The 24,723-nt window shown below is 40.8% G+C and overlaps 1 protein-coding gene across 2 annotated transcripts in view; it reads left to right on the forward strand.

Moving 5' to 3' along the window:
• The window catches only part of SBF2 (SET binding factor 2), an 805,041-nt gene that overhangs the window by 445,751 nt on the left and 334,567 nt on the right, over positions 1-24,723 (forward strand). For both annotated transcript variants that reach the window (XM_088476083.1, XM_088476084.1), the window contains exons 13-14: positions 10,289-10,390; positions 14,036-14,240. In XM_088476083.1, the coding sequence (XP_088332209.1) occupies positions 10,289-10,390; positions 14,036-14,240 (307 nt within the window). The remainder of the gene's footprint in view (positions 1-10,288; positions 10,391-14,035; positions 14,241-24,723) is intronic.

The following is a 24,723-nucleotide window of genomic DNA, read 5'->3' on the forward strand; positions in this document are numbered from 1 at the left end:
ACATGTACACACACTCCGCAGCTCATCAGTCAGTAACCGCAGTCCTTGCCCCTGTGCAGCTTTACGCTCTGTATTCCCTATTACATGTACACACACTCCGCAGCTCATCAGTCAGTAATAGCAGTCCTTGCCCCGCTCTGTATTACCTATTACATGTACACACACTCCGCAGCTCATCAGTCAGTAACAGCAGTCCTTGCCCCGCTCTGTATTCCCTATTACATGTACACACACTCCGCAGCTCATCAGTCAGTAACCGCAGTCCTTGCCCCTGTGCAGCTTTACGCTCTGTATTCCCTATTACATGTACACACACTCCGCAGCTCATCAGTCAGTAACCGCAGTCCTTGCCCCTGTGCAGCTTTATGCTCTGTATTCCCTATTACATGTACACACACTCCGCAGCTCATCAGTCAGTAACAGCAGTCCTTGCCCCGCTCTGTATTCCCTATTACATGTACACACACTCCGCAGCTCATCAGTCAGTAACCGCAGTCCTTGCCCTGCTCTGTATTCCCTATTACATGTACACACACTCTGCAGCTCATCAGTCAGTAACAGCAGTCCTTGCCCCGCTCTGTATTCCCTATTACATGTACACACACTCCGCAGCTCATCAGTCAGTAACAGCAGTCCTTGCCCCTGTGCAGCTTTACGCTCTGTATTCCCTATTACATGTACACACACTCCGCAGCTCATCAGTCAGTAACAGCAGTCCTTGCCCCGCTCTGTATTCCCTATTACATGTACACACACTCCGCAGCTCATCAGTCAGTAACAGCAGTCCTTGCACCGCTCTGTATTCCCTATTACATGTACACACACTCCGCAGCTCATCAGTCAGTAACAGCAGTCCTTGCCCCGCTCTGTATTCCCTATTACATGTACACACACTCTGCAGCTCATCAGTCAGTAACAGCAGTCCTTGCCCCGCTCTGTATTCCCTATTACATGTACACATACTCCGCAGCTCATCAGTCAGTAACAGCAGTCCTTGCCCCTGTGCAGCTTTACGCTCTGTATTCCCTATTACATGTACACACACTCCGCAGCTCATCAGTCAGTAACAGCAGTCCTTGCCCCGCTCTGTATTCCCTATTACATGTACACACACTCCGCAGCTCATCAGTCAGTAACAGCAGTCCTTTCCCCTGTGCAGCTTTACGCTCTGTATTCCCTATTACATGTACACACACTCCGCAGCTCATCAGTCAGTAACCGCAGTCCTTGCCCCGCTCTGTATTCCCTATTACATGTACACACACTCCGCAGCTCATCAGTCAGTAACCGCAGTCCTTGCCCCTGTGCAGCTTACGCTCTATATTCCCTATTACATGTACACACACTCCGCAGCTCATCAGTCAGTAACCGCAGTCCTTGCCCCGCTCTGTATTCCCTATTACATGTACACACACTCTGCAGCTCATCAGTCAGTAACAGCAGTCCTTGCCCCGCTCTGTATTCCCTATTACATGTACACACACTCCACAGCTCATCAGTCAGTAACAGCAGTCCTAGCCCCTGTGCAGCTTTACGCTCTGTATTCCCTATTACATGTACACACACTCCGCAGCTCATCAGTCAGTAACCGCAGTCCTTGCCCCGCTCTGTATTCCCTATTACATGTACACACACTCCGCAGCTCATCAGTCAGTAACCGCAGTCCTTGCCCCTGTGCAGCTTACGCTCTATATTCCCTATTACATGTACATACACAACACGGTTCATTTCTATAGGAAGCCAACCAGTATGTTTTTGGAGTTTGGGAAGAAAACCAGAGCACCCAAAAGGAAACCCACACTAACACAGAGAGAACGTACAAACTCCTATGTAAACTGTATGTTTGAGACTGCAGGAAAAGCTAAATAAAGCAATAATCTAAACCATAGGGGGAAATCTATCCAGCAGTTAACTTTTTTGCACAGCTACCAGAGTACCAGTTTTTAATAATGTTCCCTAAATATGTCCATGAACTAAGAACTCATCAGAAGTTTTGCACCCTATAAATGTCGAGTATATTAATGTGGTTTTTTTTCCCTTTCTTTCTTACTTTTTTTTTTTCTGTGTACAAAAGATCCCCACCACTGTATAATGTATAGTATAGTAAGAATAATATAAAAAGACACTAAGAAAATATTATTTAATTTTTGGAAGTTAGCAATAGCCTGCTTGGTGATTTCCTGGCATGTTATTCTTGTTCATCCCAGAGTTAATGACACATTCTTCACCTAGGAATGGCCACATTGTACATTAGTGGCGTATTGCTGTCTTACACCCAGGATGTTCTCGCTGTAGTCCTCCTATCTGTGGCCTCTGCTTCACGCGCCTGCAGAACTTCCCCTGTGGCAAACATGCTCTAACATCCGCTTAGATATTGGAGATAGTACACACTTTACTCTTTTATTTTTTATTTTTTCACCATATAAATAAAACAAAAGAGTAGTTAAGACACCCAAAGTAAAGTCTTTTTATATATACATTTTATTATGGCCCAACTTATAGACCAGCTGCCAGTAAAGTTTACTTAATTGATAACTCTTAAAACTTAGAATTGTAGTCTATTTCATGTGTTGAGCTTAGGGAACATCATTTACTATAAATGGAAATATGTTTTTCTTCTTCAGGGTCCACAGGATCTACCCTGGGGTATGTAGTTGGAGTAATCAGTACCATCTGTACGCGGACGATACTCAAATTTACCTATCCTCCCCAGATTTGTCACCATCTGTGCTGGTCCGTGTCACTGAATGTCTCTCTGCCATTTCATCTTGGATGTCATCTCGCCACCTCAAACTTAATATATCCAAAACAGAATTAATTATATTTCCACCGGCCAATAACAGTTACCAACCTGATATCTCTATTACTGTTGACAACTCGACAATCAACCCCACCCCACAAGCTCGCTGCCTAGGTGTCATCCTTGACTCTGAACTGTCCTTTGTTCCCCACATTCAATCTTTCTCTAAATCCTGTTACATACATCTAAAAAACAGCCAAAATTCGACCATATCTTACACAACACACTGCAAAAACTCTAATACACGCACTCATAATTTCCCGCATTGACTATTGCAATAGTCTCCTTATTGGTCTTCCCAGAAACACGCTCTCCCCGCTACAATCCATTTTGAATGCAGCTGCGAGGTTGATCTTTCTCACCAAACGTTCAGTGTCTGCTGATCCCCTCTGTCAGTCCCTCCATTGGCTGCCGGTCTTCTACCGTATTCAATATAAAATACTTACACTCACACATAAAGCTATTAACCAAACCACACCAACATACATCTCTTCACTTATCTCATCATATCTCCCAACCTGACATCTCCGTTCTGCACAAGATCTGCGTCTCTCATCCCCGCGCATTACTTGTTCCCATGCACGGTTACAGGACTTTTTTCGGGCTGCACCCACCCTGTGGAATGCCCTCCCATGCACAATAAGACTTTCCACTAGTTTCCAAACATTGAAGCGTTCTCTGAAAACTCACCTCTTTAGACAGCTTATCAGATTCCAGGACCTCCCACATAACCTTTTATAGCTCCCTATCTAGCTCTCTTCTTATAGTAATCACCTATCACATCTTCTCTTTCTTCAATTTAACATCCTCCTAACCCTAGGCCAACTTTCCAGTGTGATTGGATTATACAGCCCACCAAGAACATCTGCAATCGGCTGGACCAATTTGCAATAGCACCTCTCCTTGTGTATCAACACCGATCTCCCTATAGATTGTAAGCTTGCGAGCAGGGCCCTCTTACCCTTATGTATGTATGTATGTATGTATGTATGTCATGTATGTATGTATGTATGTATGTCATGTATGTATGTATGTATGTATGTCATGTATGTATGTATGTATGTATGTATGTATGTATGTATGTATGTATGTCATGTATGTATGTATGTATGTATGTCATGTATGTATGTATGTATGTATGTCATGTATGTATGTATGTATGTATGTATGTATGTATGTCATGTATGTATGTATGTATGTATGTATGTATGTATGTCATGTATGTATGTATGTATGTATGTCATGTATGTATGTATGTATGTATGTCATGTATGTATGTATGTATGTATGTATGTATGTATGTCATGTATGTATGTATGTATGTATGTCATGTATGTATGTATGTATGTATGTCATGTATGTATGTATGTATGTATGTATGTATGTATGTATGTCATGTATGTATGTATGTATGTATGTATGTATGTATGTATGTATGTATGTATGTATGTATGTATGTCATGTATGTATGTATGTATGTATGTATGTATGTATGTATGTATGTATGTATGCATGTCATGTATGTATGTATGTATGTATGTATGTATGTATGTCATGTATGTATGTATGTATGTATGTATGTATGTATGTATGTCATGTATGTATGTATGTATGTATGTCATGTATGTATGTCATGTATGTATGTCTTTTACAACCCAGTATAATGTTAATGTTGATTCAAATTGTAAAGCGCAACGGAATTTGTTGCGCTATATAAGAAACTGTTAATAAAATAAATCATAATCCATTGCACCAAACAGCTACAGCTTTGAAGCTCCCAGCATGCACTGGGCCTCCTCCCTATATACCCCGCTCCCAGCCACAGGCATTCAGTGTTTTTGTTTGGTTCGCGGCAAGTGTCCAGGGCTTTGGCGGTTTGGCGGGTCTCAGCGAAGCTTAGTTAGCAGCGACACTGGGGCCCGGACTGCAATCGGATCCAAAGAGATGACAAAGTAAGGCGATTCCCTGCTTGTGTGGAATCGTGCGCTGTTGTCCTCGCTTCCAGAGTAGGAGACGCATCGGAAGCTGCTGCGGTTGAAGAGCTCGTCAGAGTGCCTCACTAAGGCGGTCGGTACCGTCTGACGCCAGGGATGGGTAGCAGATGCACTAGCAGTGCACTAGTAAGCGTCTACTACTGTGAGGCCAGTGTACCAGGTCGTCAAAATCGCAGTTTAGGGGAGATAGGCGTTCCCCTGGCCGCTCCTCCCCGAACCCAGACGCAACTTCCTGTGTAGGTTCCCGTGTCTGGTTTGTTATTTATGACCACCTCGTGTACTGAGACGCTCGCAGTCTCCTAGTGTGCGCTGTTGAAAGCTGGTGATTCTCAGAGGTGTGGGTCAGTCTCCCTGTATGCCTCTCCCTTGGGTCAGGTATACAGTGCTCTATATCCTACTAAGCCCCCGGGGCTTTGTTGTGGGTCAGTCTCCCTGTAGGCCTCTCCCTTGGGTCAGGTATACAGTACTCTATATCCTACTAAGCCCCCGGGGCTTTGTTGTGGGTCAGTCTCCCTGTATGCCTCTCCCTTGGGTCAGGTATACAGTACTCTATATCCTACTAATCCCCCGGGGGTTTGGTCAGTTAATTCAGAGCCCATTTGCATTTGCATATGTATTATATTTGCATTGTATGTGACTTTAACGCTAGCTGCCGTATCGATACTGTCTTTTTATTTTCTGAACTGTCAGATTATATCTATCTCTGTGTTTCTCCTCATCCCTCTGCATAGGAGTGTGTGGGGTTTTTCATAGTCTTGCACATTTACTTGTGAAGACGGTCACATTACATTTATATTTATGATACACTGTTATGTCTAAAGGAAAGGAGGTTGAGCCTCCTACACTGGGATCATGTAAATCCTGTTTGGCAGGCCTGTCAGAACAGGATTTTGTGCAAGATGGTTTATGTAGGGCCAGTTGTAAACAACTTCTTCTCCATTCTGGTACATCAGCACCTGCACAAGAACCACCTTGGGTGGCCCCGTGGTCTCAGGTGTTGTCAAATTTAGTGGACCGTGCAGCAGCTTCACAGGCGCCTGCAACGGTGCCGCTTCCCTCTATGGTGTACCCACAACAGTTACATCCATCTATGTATATGTCTCACATGAATCTTTTTTGGTTTGATGCTTATGCTCACTCTAGTCAGAGTATGCTGCCGTCTATGGCCGCTCAGCAGGTAATGCAGGCGAATAGTCCAGTGGTGGTAATGCAAAAGCATAAGAGAGTGTCCCTTCAGGCATTGCCTCAGGATCCTCGCATGGCATCATCTTCATCAGAATTTGATACTCAGAGTTCCGGTTCTTACTCTGTTGAGGAATACCACCAGTCCTCAGTAGATGCCTCCTCTCTGGTAAGAGCAGTTAGATCTGTCCTAAGTATAGAGGAAGAGGAGGTTCCACCTAAATCTAAGACTCTGGTCTTTAGGCGTCAGAAGGTGGCAAATGATTATTTCCCTCAGTCTGAACAACTGACGGATCTCATGTCTGAAGCGTGGTGTACTCCTAATAAGCATTTCCATGCTACAAAGAATGTAACTTCTCGTACCCATTTTTACCTGGTGAGCAAATGGGAAGTTCCTCCAATGGTAGATGCTCATGTGACAAGATTAGTCCGGAGCTCTACGGTACCTATCCCACCCGCAATCTCTCTTAAGGAGGCTACAGAAAGAAAACTTGAGAACTTTTTTAAATCAGTTTTTTCATTATCTGGAGCTGTTACCATTTGGGTAGCTAAGGCTTTGGAGGAATGGACAACATCTCTGGAAGATATTATGCCAGATGCTACCAGAGTACAGCTTTCTTATCTCTGCCAAATGCGAGAAGCAGCTGCATATGTTGGGGAAGCCGTTATTGATGCAGGTATTCTGGCTTCTAAAGTATCGGCAACCTCAGTGGCTGCTCGGAAGACCCTGTGGCTAAGGACCTGGAATGTAGATGCAGGGTCCAAGAGAGCACTTGAGTCTTTACCTTTTGTCAGGAAAGTACTGTTTGGGCCGGAATTGGATAACATAGTAACTGCTCTGGCAGCATCTAAAACCGCAGGGTTGCCCTCCACGTCTACCCCTAAGTATAAGACGTCTTTTTGCCCGCAGGGAAGGGCAACAGAACAGTCTTTCTCTAGACAGGATATTTCCCGCAGGAAGACACAGACCAGGAAATCTTGGTCAATCAAATGTCAAACCTCCAAGCCAGACGTTAAGCCCACTGCCTGATGGAGCGGGGTTCCCCCTGGGGATCTTAGGGTAGGTGGCCGACTTCTCCAGTTTTCTTACCCCTGGCATCAGACAACTACAGTATGGATGCTTGGGTTCGAGAAGTGGTCTCGCATGGGTATGCCCTTACGTTCCTGAGCATCCCCCTCAGAAGTTTTTTTTGTACAACTTTTCCTTGAGACCCAGTCAGGCCTTGACTGTCCAAGAGGCTATTTGTTCCCTCCTGAGGTCAGGGGTTATAATCCCCGTTCCTGTGACGCAACAGGGAAGGGGTTATTGTTCAAATTTGTTTCTAATTTTAAAACCAAATAGGTCTCATCGCCCTATTCTAAATCTAACATCTCTCAACAAATTCATCTATGTACCCAAATTCTGCATTGAACCACTACGGTCATTATGCTGGCAATAGAGCCAGGAGATTTCATGGTTTCGCTATACATACAGGATGCGTATCTGCATGTACCTATTGCTCAATCTCACCAAAAGTTTCTGAGGTTTGCGATGGGTCATCAACATTACCAATTCCAGGTTCTGCCCTTCGGTCAGTCTACACCACATCGGGTATTCACCAATATAATGGCTGTCATGGCGGCTCATCTCAGGTGACAAGGAGTCAGGATACTACCATACTTGGACAGCCTCCTAATATTGGCACAATCTCCGGAAGTTTTACAGCACCACCTCCAAATGACCATTGCCTGTCTGCCTGGAGCATGGCTGGTTAATCAATTGGAAAAAATCTACTCTTTCTCCAACTCAGCAGATGGTACATTTGGGGGCGCTGCTGGATTCTCTGGGTCAAAGGTTTAGTTTACCAGTAGACAAGATTGCTGCCCTACAAGTACGTGAACGCAAACTGCTCCGCAAGCAGAAGGTATCAGTTTACTTAGCAATGCAGGTACTGGGGTCAATGGTATCCACCTTCAAGATGGTGACTTATGCCCAGTTCCATTCAAGGACCTAGCAACGATATATTCTGTCTCATTGGGATGGTTGGTACCATCTGATAATGTCTCAAATGATCCGCAGATGACTCATTTAGACAAGGGGTGCCCTTATGGATCCCAGATTGGGTGCTCCTCACCACAGATGCAAGTCTGCGAGGATGAGGCGTGGTGACAGGTCATCACACCTTTCACAGAAGTAGGACAGCTCAGGATGGTCAACTGCCCATAAAAATATTTTGGAGCTTCGTGCAGTGCACAGGGCGCTCGTTCAGGCGCAGGACCTCCTTCACGGCAGGCCTGTCCAGGTTCAGTTCGACAACGCAACGCAACCTCAATCATCAGGGAGGCACATGAAGTCCGGCAGCTATGAGGGAAGTGGCAAACATTCTGCTTTGGGCAGAATACAATCTCAGCGATATTCATTCCAGGCATCCTCAACTGGGAAGCAGACTTTCTAAGTCATCAGGACATACACACCGGAGAATGGGCTCTTCATCTGGATGTCTTTCAGTGCCTGGTGGACAAGTGGGGACTACCGGACGTAGACCTTATGGCATCACGTCACAACCACAAGGTCCCCAGGTACTGGTCCAGAACAAGAGATCCCTCAGCCGCCTTCGTGGATGCTCTGGCGGTGAGGTGGGACTTCAGGTTGGCATACCTGTTTCCTACGATCTCCCTCCTCCCAAGGGTTGTCAGAAAATTCAAGCAAGAAGATGGTAGGATGATACTAATAGCTCCTGCCTGGCCCAGGAGACATTGGTTCACCGATCTGACATGTCTATCCATAGATAGTCCACTTCCTCTTCGGCCGGATTTGCTAGTGCAGGGTCCTAGCCTATATCCGGATCTACCTTGGCTGGCTTTTACGGCATGGCTCTTGAGTCTTCCGTCTTAAAGGCCAAAGGTTTTTCTACTTCTGTGATCCAGACGATGCTTAGGGCAAGGATGCCTGTTCTGCCCGCATCTATCACAGGATTTGGCATTTGTTTTTTTCATTGGTGTTACCACAGAAAATGACCCTAAGGTTTTTAGGGTCTCCCGAGTTCTTGCTTTTCTTCAAGCTGGACTAGATTTAAGTCTTTGTCTGGCTACCTTAAGAGTTCAGGTTTCTGCATTGTCCGTTTGGTTCCTGCGCAGAATTACTCCCCCCTTGTAACCTTTAGACACAGTGGACCTCAAATGGTTGACAGCGAAGACGCTTTTTCTCTTTCTATCTCCTCAGTTCGCAGAGTTTCTGATTTGGCAGCCCTTTCATGTCGCTCTCCATTTTTGATTTTTCACCAGAATAGAGCTGTCCTCCGTACAAGGGCAGGTTACCTCCCAAAGGTGGTATCCCATTTTCATATAAATGAGGATATTTTAGTCCCAGCCTTTCAGTCTACTGGCCTTTCTGTAGGTGAAGTGTCACTGGATGTGGTCTGAGCTCTTCGTATCTACGTGGATCGTACCAGCTCCATCAGAAAATTAGAGGCATTTTTTGTGTTATATGGCTTTCACAAGCGAGGCTGGCCAGCTAACAAGCAGACTCTGGCTCAGTGTCTATTTCTCATGTGTATACTCAGGCTGATCTCCCAGTTCCGAACATGATGACAGTACATTCTACTCAGTCTGTGGGGCCGTCGTGGCAGTTTAGACATGGAGCCTCTGCAGAACAATTATGCAAGGCGGCGACTTAGTCTTTGGTCCACACTTTCATCAAATTCTATGCATTTGACACTTTTGGCTCCCAGGATGCTTCCTTTGGGCGGCGGATTCTCCTTTTTGCTCATCAGCGTCCCCACCCTTAAGGGAGCTGCTTTAGGACATCCCCAAGGTAGTTCCTGTGGACCCTATGGACCCTGAAGAAGAAAATAAGAGTTGTGGTATAACATTCCCTAGTTAACTCTTTTTCTTCGAGGTCCATAGGGTCCACAGAGTACCCACCCGAACGCACCTGGCCTCAGTTGGGATCTGTTCTTTTTTTTGTGTGTCACTTTTTTGAGAGTGTTTCTTGTGTACATTGTACTTCCTTCTCTTGCCGTTAGGCTTGTTTACAAACTGAATGCTTGGGGGTGGGGTATATAGGGAGGATTTTGCATGCTGGGAGCTACAAAGCTGGAGCTGTTTGGTGCAATGGATTACTCCAACTACATACCCCAAGGTAGTTCCTATGGACCTCGAAGAAAGAAAGTTAACTTAGGTATGTTATACCATAACTCTTACTATTTTTATCTAGAACCAAAAGATAGCCTTGCTATGTCTTCCCAATTAAAACATGTATTAAATATAAATGACAGTGCCCCTTTAACGTGTGATATGGCCCATGTAAGACCATTGCACTTTCTACATACAGCTGGTTTCCTTTGAAGTTGAAAGAATGAAAGATGAAGAACATATTGACGCCCAAGAGATCTTGAAACGTGTCAAGGAGCTAGCAGAACAACTCTTCAGAAATGTATGTACTGTGAATTAGCTTTCCATTTCCAACATTACCTTCATTTATTCTACACTGTCTGTTTTTATAAGAAAATCTAGTTAAGTAAAAGTTATTTTTAAACACTTGATTTGTATATGTTTTTTTATTGTGAAATGTAAAATATGAATCCAAGTACCATATAGCAAGATGATGCATCCCCAAATCTCAGCCATGAACCCCTGGGATTCAAGAGACAGGGATGGGACCTGGAGCCCTAGCCCCGGATTGAGCATCAATCGCAGTCAATCAATTTGTAGTTGTTCCTATTAATTTTTTGAGCTTTTGTAAGAAAGTAGAAAGTTTTCTTTCAGCATTGACACAGGATGTGTATAAGACCCATTGCATGTTAATCCCCTGAATTTATACACATAATACAATCATTAGCATCACAGCAACATGTACTTCACAGACCAGGAATGTGTTCTGGGGGTTTCCATCCAATATAATAAATGACCTTTGTCATTCTTCCCCAAGTCCTATATTAGTGCTATTAACCTGCTGCTGCTCCTGCCATAAAGAAAACCAATACCCAAAGTATATATATATATATATATATATATATATATATATATATATAGCCTTACACTGTACTGGGACATGGAATGTAAATGTGTAGTAACATTATTAATAAGACAAACTGTCTACCATTAGTTAAAGGTTAACTTGACTCAAAAATAATAAAAACAATGATTTTTGCCTAATTAAATTAATTGTGCTGAAATAATTGGAATAACTCATGATACTCGAAATAGACTTCTACCCCATATTGGCAGATGGAAGACTCTCACATCACTCTTGCTGACTTTTGCATCATCTAAGGGCCTTCCCATGACCCCCTCTCTCAAGGGCCTTCCCGTGCCCCTCTCTCTCAAGGGCCTTCCCGTGCCCCTCTCTCTCAAGGGCCTTCCCGTGCCCCCCTCTCTCAAGGGCCTTCCCGTGCCCCCCTCTCTCAAGGGCCTTCCCGTGCCCCCCTCTCTCAAGGGCCTTCCCGTGCCCCCCTCTCTCAAGGGCCTTCCCGTGCCCCCCTCTCTCAAGGGCCTTCCCGTGCCCCCCTCTCTCAAGGGCCTTCCCATGCCCCCCTCTCTCAAGGGCCTTCCCGTGCCCCTCTCTCTCAAGGGCCTTCCCGTGCCCCCCTCTCTCAAGGGCCTTCCCATGCCCCCCTCTCTCAAGGGCCTTCCCGTGCCCCCCTCTCTCAAGGGCCTTCCCGTGCCCCCCTCTCTCAAGGGCCTTCCCGTGCCCCCCTTTCTCAAGGGCCTTCCCGTGCCCCCCTCTCTCAAGGGCCTTCCCGTGCCCCCCCTCTCAAGGGCCTTCCCGTGCCCCCCTCTCTCAAGGGCCTTCCCGTGCCCCCCTCTCTCAAGGGCCTTCCCGTGCCCCCCTCTCTCAAGGGCCTTCCCGTGCCCCCCTCTCTCAAGGGCCTTCCCGTGCCCCCCTCTCTCAAGGGCCTTCCCGTGCCCCCTCTCTCAGGGGTACCCCCTTCTCCCCAGGGCCCCCCATGTCCCTTCTCCATAGGGGGGTACCCATGCCCCCACTCTCAAAGGGGCCCCATTCCACCCTCTCCTACTAGAGAAGCATGGCTCTAGTATAGAGAAGCATGGCTGCCAGAACAGCAACATAAGACAAAACATGAGGAGTGCATTGAACCAAGGTAAATACAATTATAGGGGATCTACTTAGTGGGAGCCAAAAGGGGGTGGAAGGTTGCGGAGGAGGTTCAATGCCTTTGTCACAATTTTATAAATATTCCCCATACTAGTGTGATATCTTTGTTCTATTCCATCTGTCTGTATATACATGCATTTAATTTTAACCCCCCCTGCCCCCACTCCTCCGACTCTTCAGCTTTGTAAAACGAACAACACGTCCTTGACATCTCCATGAGTTTTATTTGTGACTCAATACTCCCTATGCAGTTACAGCCCATTCCTTCTAACCTGTTACTGCTTGTGTACACCCATGGATGTAGATCCATGTGACTTAGACTGCTAATTTGCCACATGCACAGAGTGATATCTCAGGAAATGAGCAATGCGCAGTAGTGTAAAAAGAGCCCATTCCATCTTTGTGACCGCCTGACAATACGGAAAGCATTTTAGTAACCGCCAGACAATACTTGTAGCATTTTTAATGAGCACCATACACTACTGATAGCATTTTAGTGACTGCCATACACCACAGAGAGCATTTTAGTGACTGCCATACACCACAGAGAGCATTTTAGTGACTGTCATACACCACAGAGAGCATTTTAGTGACTGCCATACACCACAGAGAGCATTTTAGTGATTGCTATATAATGCAGAGAGCATTTTAGTGACTGCCATACACCACAGAGAGCATTTTAGTGACTGCCATACACCACAGAGAGCATTTTAGTGACTGCCATACACCACAGAGAGCATTTTAGTGATTGCTATATAATGCAGAGAACATTTTAGTGACTGCCATGCACCACAGAGAGCATTTTAGTGACTGCCATACACCACATAGAGCATTTTAGTGACTGCCATACACCACAGAGAGCATTTTAGTGACTGTCATACACCACAGAGAGCATTTTAGTGACTGCCATACACCGCAGAGAGCATTTTAGTGATTGCCATATAATGCAGAGAGCATTTTAGTGACTGCCATACACCTCAGAGAGCATTTTAGTGACTGCCATACACCACATAGAGCAGTTTAGTGACTGCCATACACCACAGAGAACATTTTAGTGACTGCCATACACCACAGAGAGCATTTTAGTGACTGCCATACACCACAGAGAGCATTTTAGTGATTGCTATATAATGCAGAGAACATTTTAGTGACTGCCATGCACCACAGAGAGCATTTTAGTGACTGCCATACACCACAGAGAGCATTTTAGTGACTGCCATACACCACAGAGAGCATTTTAGTGACTGTCATACACCACAGAGAGCATTTTAGTGACTGCCATACACCGCAGAGAGCATTTTAGTGATTGCCATATAATGCAGAGAGCATTTTAGTGACTGCCATACACCTCAGAGAGCATTTTAGTGACTGCCATACACCACATAGAGCAGTTTAGTGACTGCCATACACCACAGAGAACATTTTAGTGACTGCCATACACCACAGAGAGCATTTTAGTGACTGCCATACACTACAGAGAGCATTTTAGTGATTGCTATATAATGCAGAGAGCATTTTAGTGACTGCCATACACCACAGAGAGCATTTTAGTGATTGCCATATAATGCAGAGAGCATTGTATGCAGCCGGCTTGCATCAGTGGCGGTAAATGGTGTCTGTTACCCCCATGCCACAGCCTGCTTCTGGGACCAGAAGAGGGTCACTACACCTGCGGGTGTTTGGCACCGAGAGACAACCCATCGTGAGGCCCCCCCACCACCGGCTTTGCCGGTGCCGTTCCTGGGATCCACGGTATGTATATATAACAGGAAGTAGCTGCACTGTGCCCAGTGCGCCAATCCGATCCTGGCTGCAGCAGCAAAGGACAGGGCTAGTGGCAGCTATATGTTGTCAATTATATTCAAGTCACAACTCTGTAACTTTGTTATTTTGCTTTTTGCTTTTATGTCCATTTACTCACCCACCATCTTTATTTATTGTATATATGCCTCATATTTTGTTAAGGAAAATCCCAATCCCCACATGGCATTCCAGAAAGTTCCGAAGCCAACAGAGGGATCCCACCTGCGGGTTCATATCCTGCCCTTCTCGAAAATGAATGACCTCAAAGTTCAAGATCTAATACAAGAAGGAGTGCATAAAAACCAGAATTCAGCATTGGCGACCAGAGTTGAGAAGAAGTACATTGTCCCTGCCGGTTCCGCTGTCGGTGAGTATGGTGTGATTGAATTGTAGATCTTGTGATAAATGTAATGCCGCTGATTCTAACCACCCACAAACCAGACTTGGAAATGGACACTATATAACTAAGGTTGGCTGTGCTGTATGAATAGCCCGGGTAACATGGACATTATACAGTGTGAAGGCTCATACACACTAGACGATGAGCTGTATGAATAGCCCGGGTAACATGGACATTATACAGTGTGAAGGCTCATACACACTAGACGATGAGCTGTATGAATAGCCCGGGTAACATGGACATCATACAGTGTGAAGGCTCATACACACCAGACGATGAGCTGTATGAATAGCCCGGGTAACATGGACATCATACAGTGTGAAGGCTCATACACACCAGACGATGAGCTGTATGAATAGCCCGGGTAACATGGACATTATACAGTTTGAAGGCTCATACACACTAGACGATGAGCTGTATGAATAGCCCGGGTAACATGGACATTATACAGTGTGAAGGCTCATACACACTAGACGATGAGCTGTATGAATAGCCCGGGTAACATGGACATTATACAGTGTGAAGGCTCATACACACTAGACGATGAGCTGTATGAATAGCCCGTGTAACATGGACATTAAACAGTGTGAAGGCTCATACACACTAGACGATGAGCTTTATGAATGTTAGTATGGAACGTATTAAATATGGAGATAAATGTTAGTTTGGAACGTATCCAATATGGAGATAATTGTTAGTATGGAACGTATCCAGTATGGAGATGAATGTTAGTATGGAACGTATTAAATATGGAGATAAATGTTAGTATGGAACGTATTAAATATGGAGATGAATGTTAGTATGGAACGTATCCAATATGGAGATAAATGTTAGTATGGAACGTATCCAATATGGAGATAAATGTTAGTATGGAACGTATCCAGTATGGAGATGAATGTTAGTATGGAACGTATTAAATATGGAGATAAATGTTAGTATGGAACGTATTAAATATGGAGATGAATGTTAGTATGGAACGTATCCAATATGGAGATAAATGTTAGTATGGAACGTATACAATATGGAGATGAATGTTAGTATGGAACGTATCCAGTATGGAGATGAATGTTAGTATGGAATATATCCAATATGGAGATAATTGTTAGTATGGAATATATCCAATATGGAGATGAATGTTAGTATGGAACGTATCCAGTATGGAGATGAATGTTAGTATGGAACGTATCCAGTATGGAGATGAATGTTAGTATGGAACGTATCCAGTATGGAGATGAATGTTAGTATGGAATGTATACAATATGGAGATAAATGTTAGTATGGAACGTATCCAATATGGAGATGAATGTTAGTATGGAACGTATCCAATATTTATGGAACGTATCCAATATGGAGATAAATGTTAGTATGGAATGTATCCAATATGGAGATGAATGTTAGTATTGAACGTATCCAATATGGAGATGAATGTTAGTATGGAATGTATCCAATATGGAGATAAATGCAATATAGTAGCAAATGTATCCATTATGGAGATAAATGTTATTATGGAATGTATCCAATATGGAGATAAATGTTAGTATGGAACGTATCCAATATGGAGATAAATGTTAGTATGGAACGTATCCAATATGGAGATAAATGTTAGTATGGAACGTATCCAATATGGAGATAAATGTTAGTATGGATCGTATACAATATGGAGATAAATGTTAGTATGGAACGTATCCAGTATGGAGATAATTGTTAGTATGGAACGTATCCAGTATGGAGATGAATGTTAGTATAGAACGTATCCAGTATGGAGTTGAATGTTATTATGGAACGTATCCAGTATGGAGATGAATGTTAGTATGGAACGTATCCAGTATGGAGATGAATGTTAGTATGGAACGTATCCAGTATGGAGATGAATGTTAGTATGGAACGTATCCAATATGGAGATGAATGTTAGTATGGAACGTATCCAATATGGAGATAAATGTTAGTATGGAACGTATCCAATATGGAGATGAATGTTAGTATGGAACGTATCCAGTATGGAGATGAATGTTAGTATGGAACGTATACAATATGGAGATAAATGTTAGTATGGAACGTATCCAATATGGAGATGAATGTTAGTATGGAACGTATCCAATATGGAGATAAATGTTAGTATGGAACGTATCCAATATGGAGATGAATGTTAGTATGGAACGTATCCAGTATGGAGATGAATGTTAGTATGGAACGTATCCAGTATGGAGATGAATGTTAGTATGGAACGTATCCAGTATGCAGATGAATGTTAGTATGGAATATATCCAATATGGAGATAATTGTTAGTATGGAACGTATCCAGTATGGAGATGAATGTTAGTATGGAACGTATCCAGTATGGAGATGAATGTTAGTATGGAACGTATCCAATATGGAGATGAATGTTAGTATGGAACGTATCCAATATGGAGATAAATGTTAGTATGGAATGTATCCAATGTGGAGATAAATGTTAGTATGGAACGTATCCAATATGGAGATGAATGTTAGTATGGAATGTATCCAATATGGAGATAAATGCAATATAGTAGCAAATGTATCCATTCTGGAGATAAATGTTATTATGGAATGTATCCAATATGGAGATGAATGTTAGTATGGAACGTATCCAATATTGAGATAATTGTTAGTATGGAACGTATCCAATATGGAGATGAATGTTAGTATGGAATGTATCCAATATGGAGATGAATGTTAGTATGGAACGTATCCAATATGGAGATAATTGTTAGTATGGAACGTATCCAATATGGAGATGAATGTTAGTATGGAATGTATCCAATATGGAGATGAATGCAATATAGTAGCAAATGTATCCATTATGGAGATAAATGTTATTATGGAACGTATCCAATATGGAGATAAATGTTAGTATGGAACTTATCCAATATGGAGATAAATGTTAGTATGGAATGTATACAATATGGAGATAAATGTTAGTATGGAACGTATCCAATATGGAGATGAATGTTAGTATGGAACGTATACAATATGGAGATGAATGTTAGTATGGAACGTATACAATATGGAGATGAATGTTAGTATGGAATGTATCCAATGTGGAGATAAATTAAAATAAATCTTTATTAGGGATATTAAATATTGTGCTTTTTACGCAATTATAAACATGGATGTTTTATGCAATATAATACAAACATGGATGTTTTATGCAATATACTGTAATACAAACATGGATATTTTATGCAATATACTGTAATACAAACATGGATATTTTATGCAATATACTGTAATACAAACATGGATATTTTATGCAATATAATACAAACATGGATATTTTATGCAATATACTGTAATACAAACATGGATATTTTATGCAATATACTGTAATACAAACATGGATATTTTATGCAATATACTGTAATACAAACATGGATATTTTATGCAATATAATACAAACATGGATATTTTATGCAATATAATACAAACATGGATATTTTATGCAATATACTGTAATACAAACATGGATATTTTATGCAATATACTGTAATACAAACATGGATGTTTTATGCAATATACTGTAACACAAACATGGATGTTTTATGCAATATAATACAAACATGGATATTTTATGCAATATAATACAAACATGGATATTTTATGCAATATAATACAAACACGGATGTTTTATGCAATATACTGTAATACAAACATGGATATTTTATGCAATATACTGTAATACAAACATGGATATTTTATGCAATATAATACAAACATGGATATTTTATGCAATATAATACAAACATGGATATTTTATGCAATATACTGTAATACAAACATGGATATTTTATGCAATATACTGTAATACAAACATGGATATTTTATGCAATATAATACAAACATGGATATTTTATGCAATATACTGTAATACAAACATGGATATTTTATGCAATATACTGTAATACAAACATGGATGTTTTATGCAATATAATACAAACATGGATATTTTATGCAATATAATACAAACATGGATGTTTTATGCAATATAATACAAACATGGATATTTTATGCAATATAATACAAACACGGATGTTTTATGCAATAAAATACAAACATGGATGTTTTATGCAATATACTGTAACACAAACACGGATGTTTTATGCAATATACTGTAATACAAACATGGATGTTTTATGCAACATAATACAAACATGGATGTTTTATGCAATATAATACAAACACGGATGTTTTATGCAATATACTGTAATACAAACATGGATGTTTTATGCAACATAATACAAACATGGATATTTTATGCAATATAATACAAACACGGATGTTTTATGCAATAAAATACAAACATGGATGTTTTATGCAATATACTGTAATACAAACATGGATGTTTTATGCAACATAATACAAACATGGATGTTTTATGCAATATAATACAAACATGGATGTTTTATGCAATATAATACAAACACGGATGTTTTATGCAATAAAATACAAACATGGATGTTTTATGCAATATACTGTAATACAAACATGGATGTTTTATGCAACATAATACAAACATGGACGTTTTATGCAATATACTGTAACACAAACATGGATGTTTTATGCAATATAATACAAACATGGATGTTTTATGCAATATACTGTAATACAAACATTTATGTTTTATGCAATATAATACAAACATGGATGTTTTATGCAATATAATACAAACACGGATGTTTTATGCAATATAATTCAAACATGGATATTTTATGCAATATAATACAAACATGGATAGTTTATGCAATATACTGTAATACAAACATGGACATTTTATGCAATATAATACAAACATGGATATTTCATGCAATATAATACAAACATGGATGTTTTATGCAATATAATACAAACATGGATATTTTATGCAATATAATACAAACATGGATATTTTATGCAATATACTGTAATACAAACATGGATATTTTATGCAATATAATACAAACATGGATGTTTTATGCAATATAATACAAACATGGATATTTTATGCAATATAATACAAACATGGATGTTTTATGCAACATAATACAAACATGGATGTTTTATGCAATATAATACAAACATGGATGTTTTATGCAATATACTGTAACACAAACATGGATATTTTATGCAATATAATACAAACATGGATATTTTATGCAATATACTGTAATACAAACATGGATATTTTATGCAATATACTGTAATACAAACATGGATATTTTATGCAATATAATACAAACATGGATGTTTTATGCACTATAATACAAACATGGATGTTTTATGCAATATACTGTAACACAAACATGGATATTTTATGCAATATAATACAAACATGGATATTTTATGCAATATAATACAAACATGGATATTTTATGCAATATACTGTAATACAAACATGGATGTTTTATGCAATATAATACAAACATGGATATTTTATGCAATATAATACAAACATGTATATTTTATGCAATATACTGTAATACAAACATGGATATTTTATGCAATATAATACAAACATGGATGTTTTATGCAATATAATACAAACATGGATATTTTATGCAATATACTGTAACAAACATGGATATTTTATGCAATATAATACAAACATGGATGTTTTATGGAATATAATACAAACATGGATGTTTTATGCAATATACTGTAACAAACATGGATATTTTATGCAATATAATACAAACATGGATATTTTATGCAATATACTGTAATACAAACATGGATATTTTATGCAATATACTTAATACAAACATAGATATTTTATGCAATATAATACAAACATGGATATTTTATGCAATATAATACAAACATGGATGTTTTATGCAATATAATACAAACATGGATGTTTTATGCAATATAATACAAACACGGATGTTTTATGCAATATAATAGAAACATGGATGTTTTATGCAATATACTGTAATACAAACATGGATATTTTATGCAATATACTGTAATACAAACATGGATATTTTATGCAATATACTGTAATACAAACATGGATATTTTATGCAATATAATACAAACATGGATATTTTATGCAATATAATACAAACATGGATATTTTATGCAATATAATACAAACATGGATGTTTTATGCAATATAATACAAACATGGATGTTTTATGCAATATACTGTAACACAAACATGGATATTTTATGCAATATAATACAAACATGTATATTTTATGCAATTTACTGTAATACAAACATGGATATTTTATGCAATATACTGTAATACAAACATGGATATTTTATGCAATATAATACAAACATGGATGTTTTATGCACTATAATACAAACATGGATGTTTTATGCAATATACTGTAACACAAACATGGATATTTTATGCAATATAATACAAACATGGATATTTTATGCAATATAATACAAACATGGATATTTTATGCAATATACTGTAATACAAACATGGATATTTTATGCAATATACTGTAATACAAACATGGATATTTTATGCAATATACTGTAATACAAACATGGATGTTTTATGCAATATAATACAAACATGGATATTTTATGCAATATAATACAAACATGTATATTTTATGCAATATACTGTAATACAAACATGGATATTTTATGCAATATAATACAAACATGGATGTTTTATGCAATATAATACAAACATGGATATTTTATGCAATATACTGTAACAAACATGGATATTTTATGCAATATAATACAAACATGGATGTTTTATGGAATATAATACAAACATGGATGTTTTATGCAATATACTGTAACAAACATGGATATTTTATGCAATATAATACAAACATGGATATTTTATGCAATATACTGTAATACAAACATGGATATTTTATGCAATATACTTAATACAAACATAGATATTTTATGCAATATAATACAAACATGGATATTTTATGCAATATAATACAAACATGGATGTTTTATGCAATATAATACAAACATGGATGTTTTATGCAATATAATACAAACACGGATGTTTTATGCAATATAATAGAAACATGGATGTTTTATGCAATATACTGTAATACAAACATGGATATTTTATGCAATATACTGTAATACAAACATGGATATTTTATGCAATATACTGTAATACAAACATGGATATTTTATGCAATATAATACAAACATGGATATTTTATGCAATATAATACAAACATGGATGTTTTATGCAATATAATACAAACATGGATGTTTTATGCAATATACTGTAACACAAACATGGATATTTTATGCAATATAATACAAACATGGATATTTTATGCAATATAATACAAACATGGATATTTTATGCAATATACGGTAATACAAACATGGATGTTTTATGCAATATAATACAAACATGGATGTTTTATGCAATATAATACAAACATGGATGTTTTATGCAATATAATACAAACATGGATGTTTTATGCAATATACTGTAATACAAACATTAATGTTTTATGCAATATAATACAAACATGGATATTTTATGCAATATAATACAAACATGGATGTTTTATGCAATATAATACAAACATGGATGTTTTATGCAATATAATACAAACATGGATGTTTTATGCAATATAATACAAACATGGATGTTTTATGCAATATAATACAAACATGGATGTTTTATGCAATATACTGTAATACAAACATGGATGTTTTATGCAATATAATACAAACATGGATGTTTTATGCAATATAATACAAACATGGATGTTTTATGCAATATACTGTAATACAAATGTCACAAACGTGGAATTTAGGAGCTGTGTTCCCGGACTGGGCCTTGGATCTGTATTACTTGGCGCAGACGCTCGCTGGAGGAGGCTTGGCTTAATGAAGTTTCTCCGCATGAGAGGGTGCAGCGAACTGACAGGAGTTTGAGGAATGCGGCAGTAACGAGATAGCTAGGAAGCTACGTGGAGCGGCTGGATAGCCTAGGGTAGACGTTGGTAGCGGAGTGGCTACGTGGAGCGGCTGGATAGCTGTGGGTAGACGTTGGTAGCTGAGTGGCTACGTAGAGCGGCTGGATAGCCGTGGGTAGACGTTGGTAGCTGAGTGGCTACGTGGAGCGGCTGGATAGCCGTGGGTAGATGTTGGTAGCTGAGTGGCTACGTGGAGCGGCTGGTTAGCCGTGGGTAGACGTTGGTAGCTGAGTGGCTACGTGGAGCGGCTGGATAGCCGTGGGTAGACGTTGGTAGCTGAGTGGCTACGTGGAGCGGCTGGATAGCCGTGGGTAGACGTTGGTAGCTGAGTGGCTACATGGAGCGGCTGGATAGCCGTGGGTAGACGTTGGTAGCTGAGGGGCTACGTGGAGCGGCTGGATAGCCGTGGGTAGACGTTGGTAGCTGAGCAGCTACGTGGAGCGGCTGGATAGCCGTGGGTAGACGTTGGTAGCTGAGCGGCTACCTGGAGCGGCTGGATAGCCGTGGGTAGACGTTTGTAGCTGAGCGGCTACGTGGAGCGGCTGGAGCGCAGTGGGAAGGCTACTTAGCTAAACTAAGAAACTAGTTGCACTGGCAACTTGTGTGAGCATTGGGGATCCTTTTATAGTGGACACTGGGAGCTGACAGGCTGAGAGAGAAGGAGAAGGCTCCTCATTGGTGGTAGTGGGGTCACATGGGCAATCCAAGATGGCCGCGCCCATGGACCGGAGGACAGCGCTTCCTGGAGGTAGTCAGCGGGGACCAGCGGTGAGCAGGAGCCGGCGTGGGAGCAGCACAGCAGCGGGACCCTCCAGAGGACAACAGCGGAGACTGCCTTGGGAGAAGAGGAAGGAGCGTACAGCGCGGGAGCCGGAAGACAGCGCGGGTCAGCGCCCGCACAGGTAAGCGACGGGGTCTGATTCTGGGGTCTCCAGGCCGGCGTGTGACAGTACCCCCTTCTTCAAGAGTGGCCACCGGACACTTCCTTGGTTTATGAGGAAATTTCACATGGAACGCTTTGACCAGACGGGGTGCATGGACATCGGAGGCATTTACCCAGATTCGTTCCTCCGGACCATAATTCTTCCAGTCGATAAGGTATTGAAGACGGTTGTATCGACAACGGGAATCTAAGATTCTGTCAACTTCGAACTCTTCTCCCTGCTGTGTTTGAACACTAGAAGCTTTAGGCAGGACCTTCTGAAATCGGTTTAAGACTAGTGGTTTTAAAAGAGAAATATAGAAGGAACTTGGAATGCGAAGAAATGGAGGAAGCTTTAACTTGTAAGCCACAGGATTCAAGACTTTGATGATTGGGAATCGACCAATGAATCGCGGAGCAAATTTCATCGAGGGTACTCGGAGTCTTAGGTTTCGGGTAGAGAGCCAGATCATATCCCCAGGTCGGAAATTTGGAACCGCTCGTCTTTGGCGGTCAGCATATCTCTTGTACCGGGCTGACGTTTTAGTCAGAGAGGAACGAACCTTTTCCCAGATGTTGGAGAATCGTTGAAGGGACATTTTGGCCGCAGGCACATCTAATGTGGGAAGAAGAGGGAAATCTGGCACTCGAGGATGTTGACCAAAAACTGTAAAAAAAGGAGTTGAGCTGGTGGACGTGTGATAATGATTATTGTGGGCAAATTCGGCCCAGGGAAGAAGTTCAATCCAGTCATCTTGGGAGGAGGAGACAAAAGTGCGCAGGAACTGTTCCAGGTCTTGATTGACCCTTTCGGTCTGACCGTTGGTCTGGGGATGATAAGCGGTAGAAAATTTGAGTTTTACCTGAAGGGCTGAGCAGAGTGACCTCCAGAACTTTGCTACGAACTGTACTCCCCTGTCGGAGATGATCTCTTGAGGAAGGCCGTGGATCTTGAAGATCTCTTTTATAAAGCTCTGGGCGAGTAGAGGTGCAGACGGAAGCCCAGTAAGTGGTACGAAATGAGCCATTTTAGAAAAACGATCCACGATAACCCAAATTGTGTTGTGGCCCCGAGATGGAGGAAGATCAGAGATGAAATCCATAGATAGGTGAGTCCATGGCTTAGATGGAATTGCAAGAGGTTGGAGTTGACCGTGTGGAACCCGCCGAGGTATCTTGTGTTGGGCACATTTGATGCATGAAGACACATAAGACCTGACGTCCTTTTTCATCGAAGACCACCAATAGGACCGCTGGATAAATTCTAGGGTTTTATCCATACCCAGGTGACCAGAGAACCGGGAAGCATGAGCCCAATGCAGTAACCTCTTGCGGAGTCCCGGAGCGACTAAAGTCTTCCCAACCGGGGGTATAGAAGATAATTGGGTAGAGGCGAAGGAAGCGGAATTCAAGATTGGTTGGGGCTGTTCCATGGGTAGATCAGGGTTGCTCGTCATGGAACGGGAGAGTGCGTCGGCTTTGAGGTTTTGTGAACCGGGGCGATAGGAGACTTTGAAGTTAAATCTGGAGAAAAACATTGCCCACCGGGCTTGACGAGGGTTCAAGCAATTTGCAGATTTAAGATAAAGGAGGT

Source organism: Taudactylus pleione, unplaced genomic scaffold (assembly GCF_031769625.1).
Source record: "Taudactylus pleione unplaced genomic scaffold, aTauple2 ptg000182l, whole genome shotgun sequence".
NCBI lineage: Eukaryota > Metazoa > Chordata > Amphibia > Anura > Myobatrachidae > Taudactylus > Taudactylus pleione.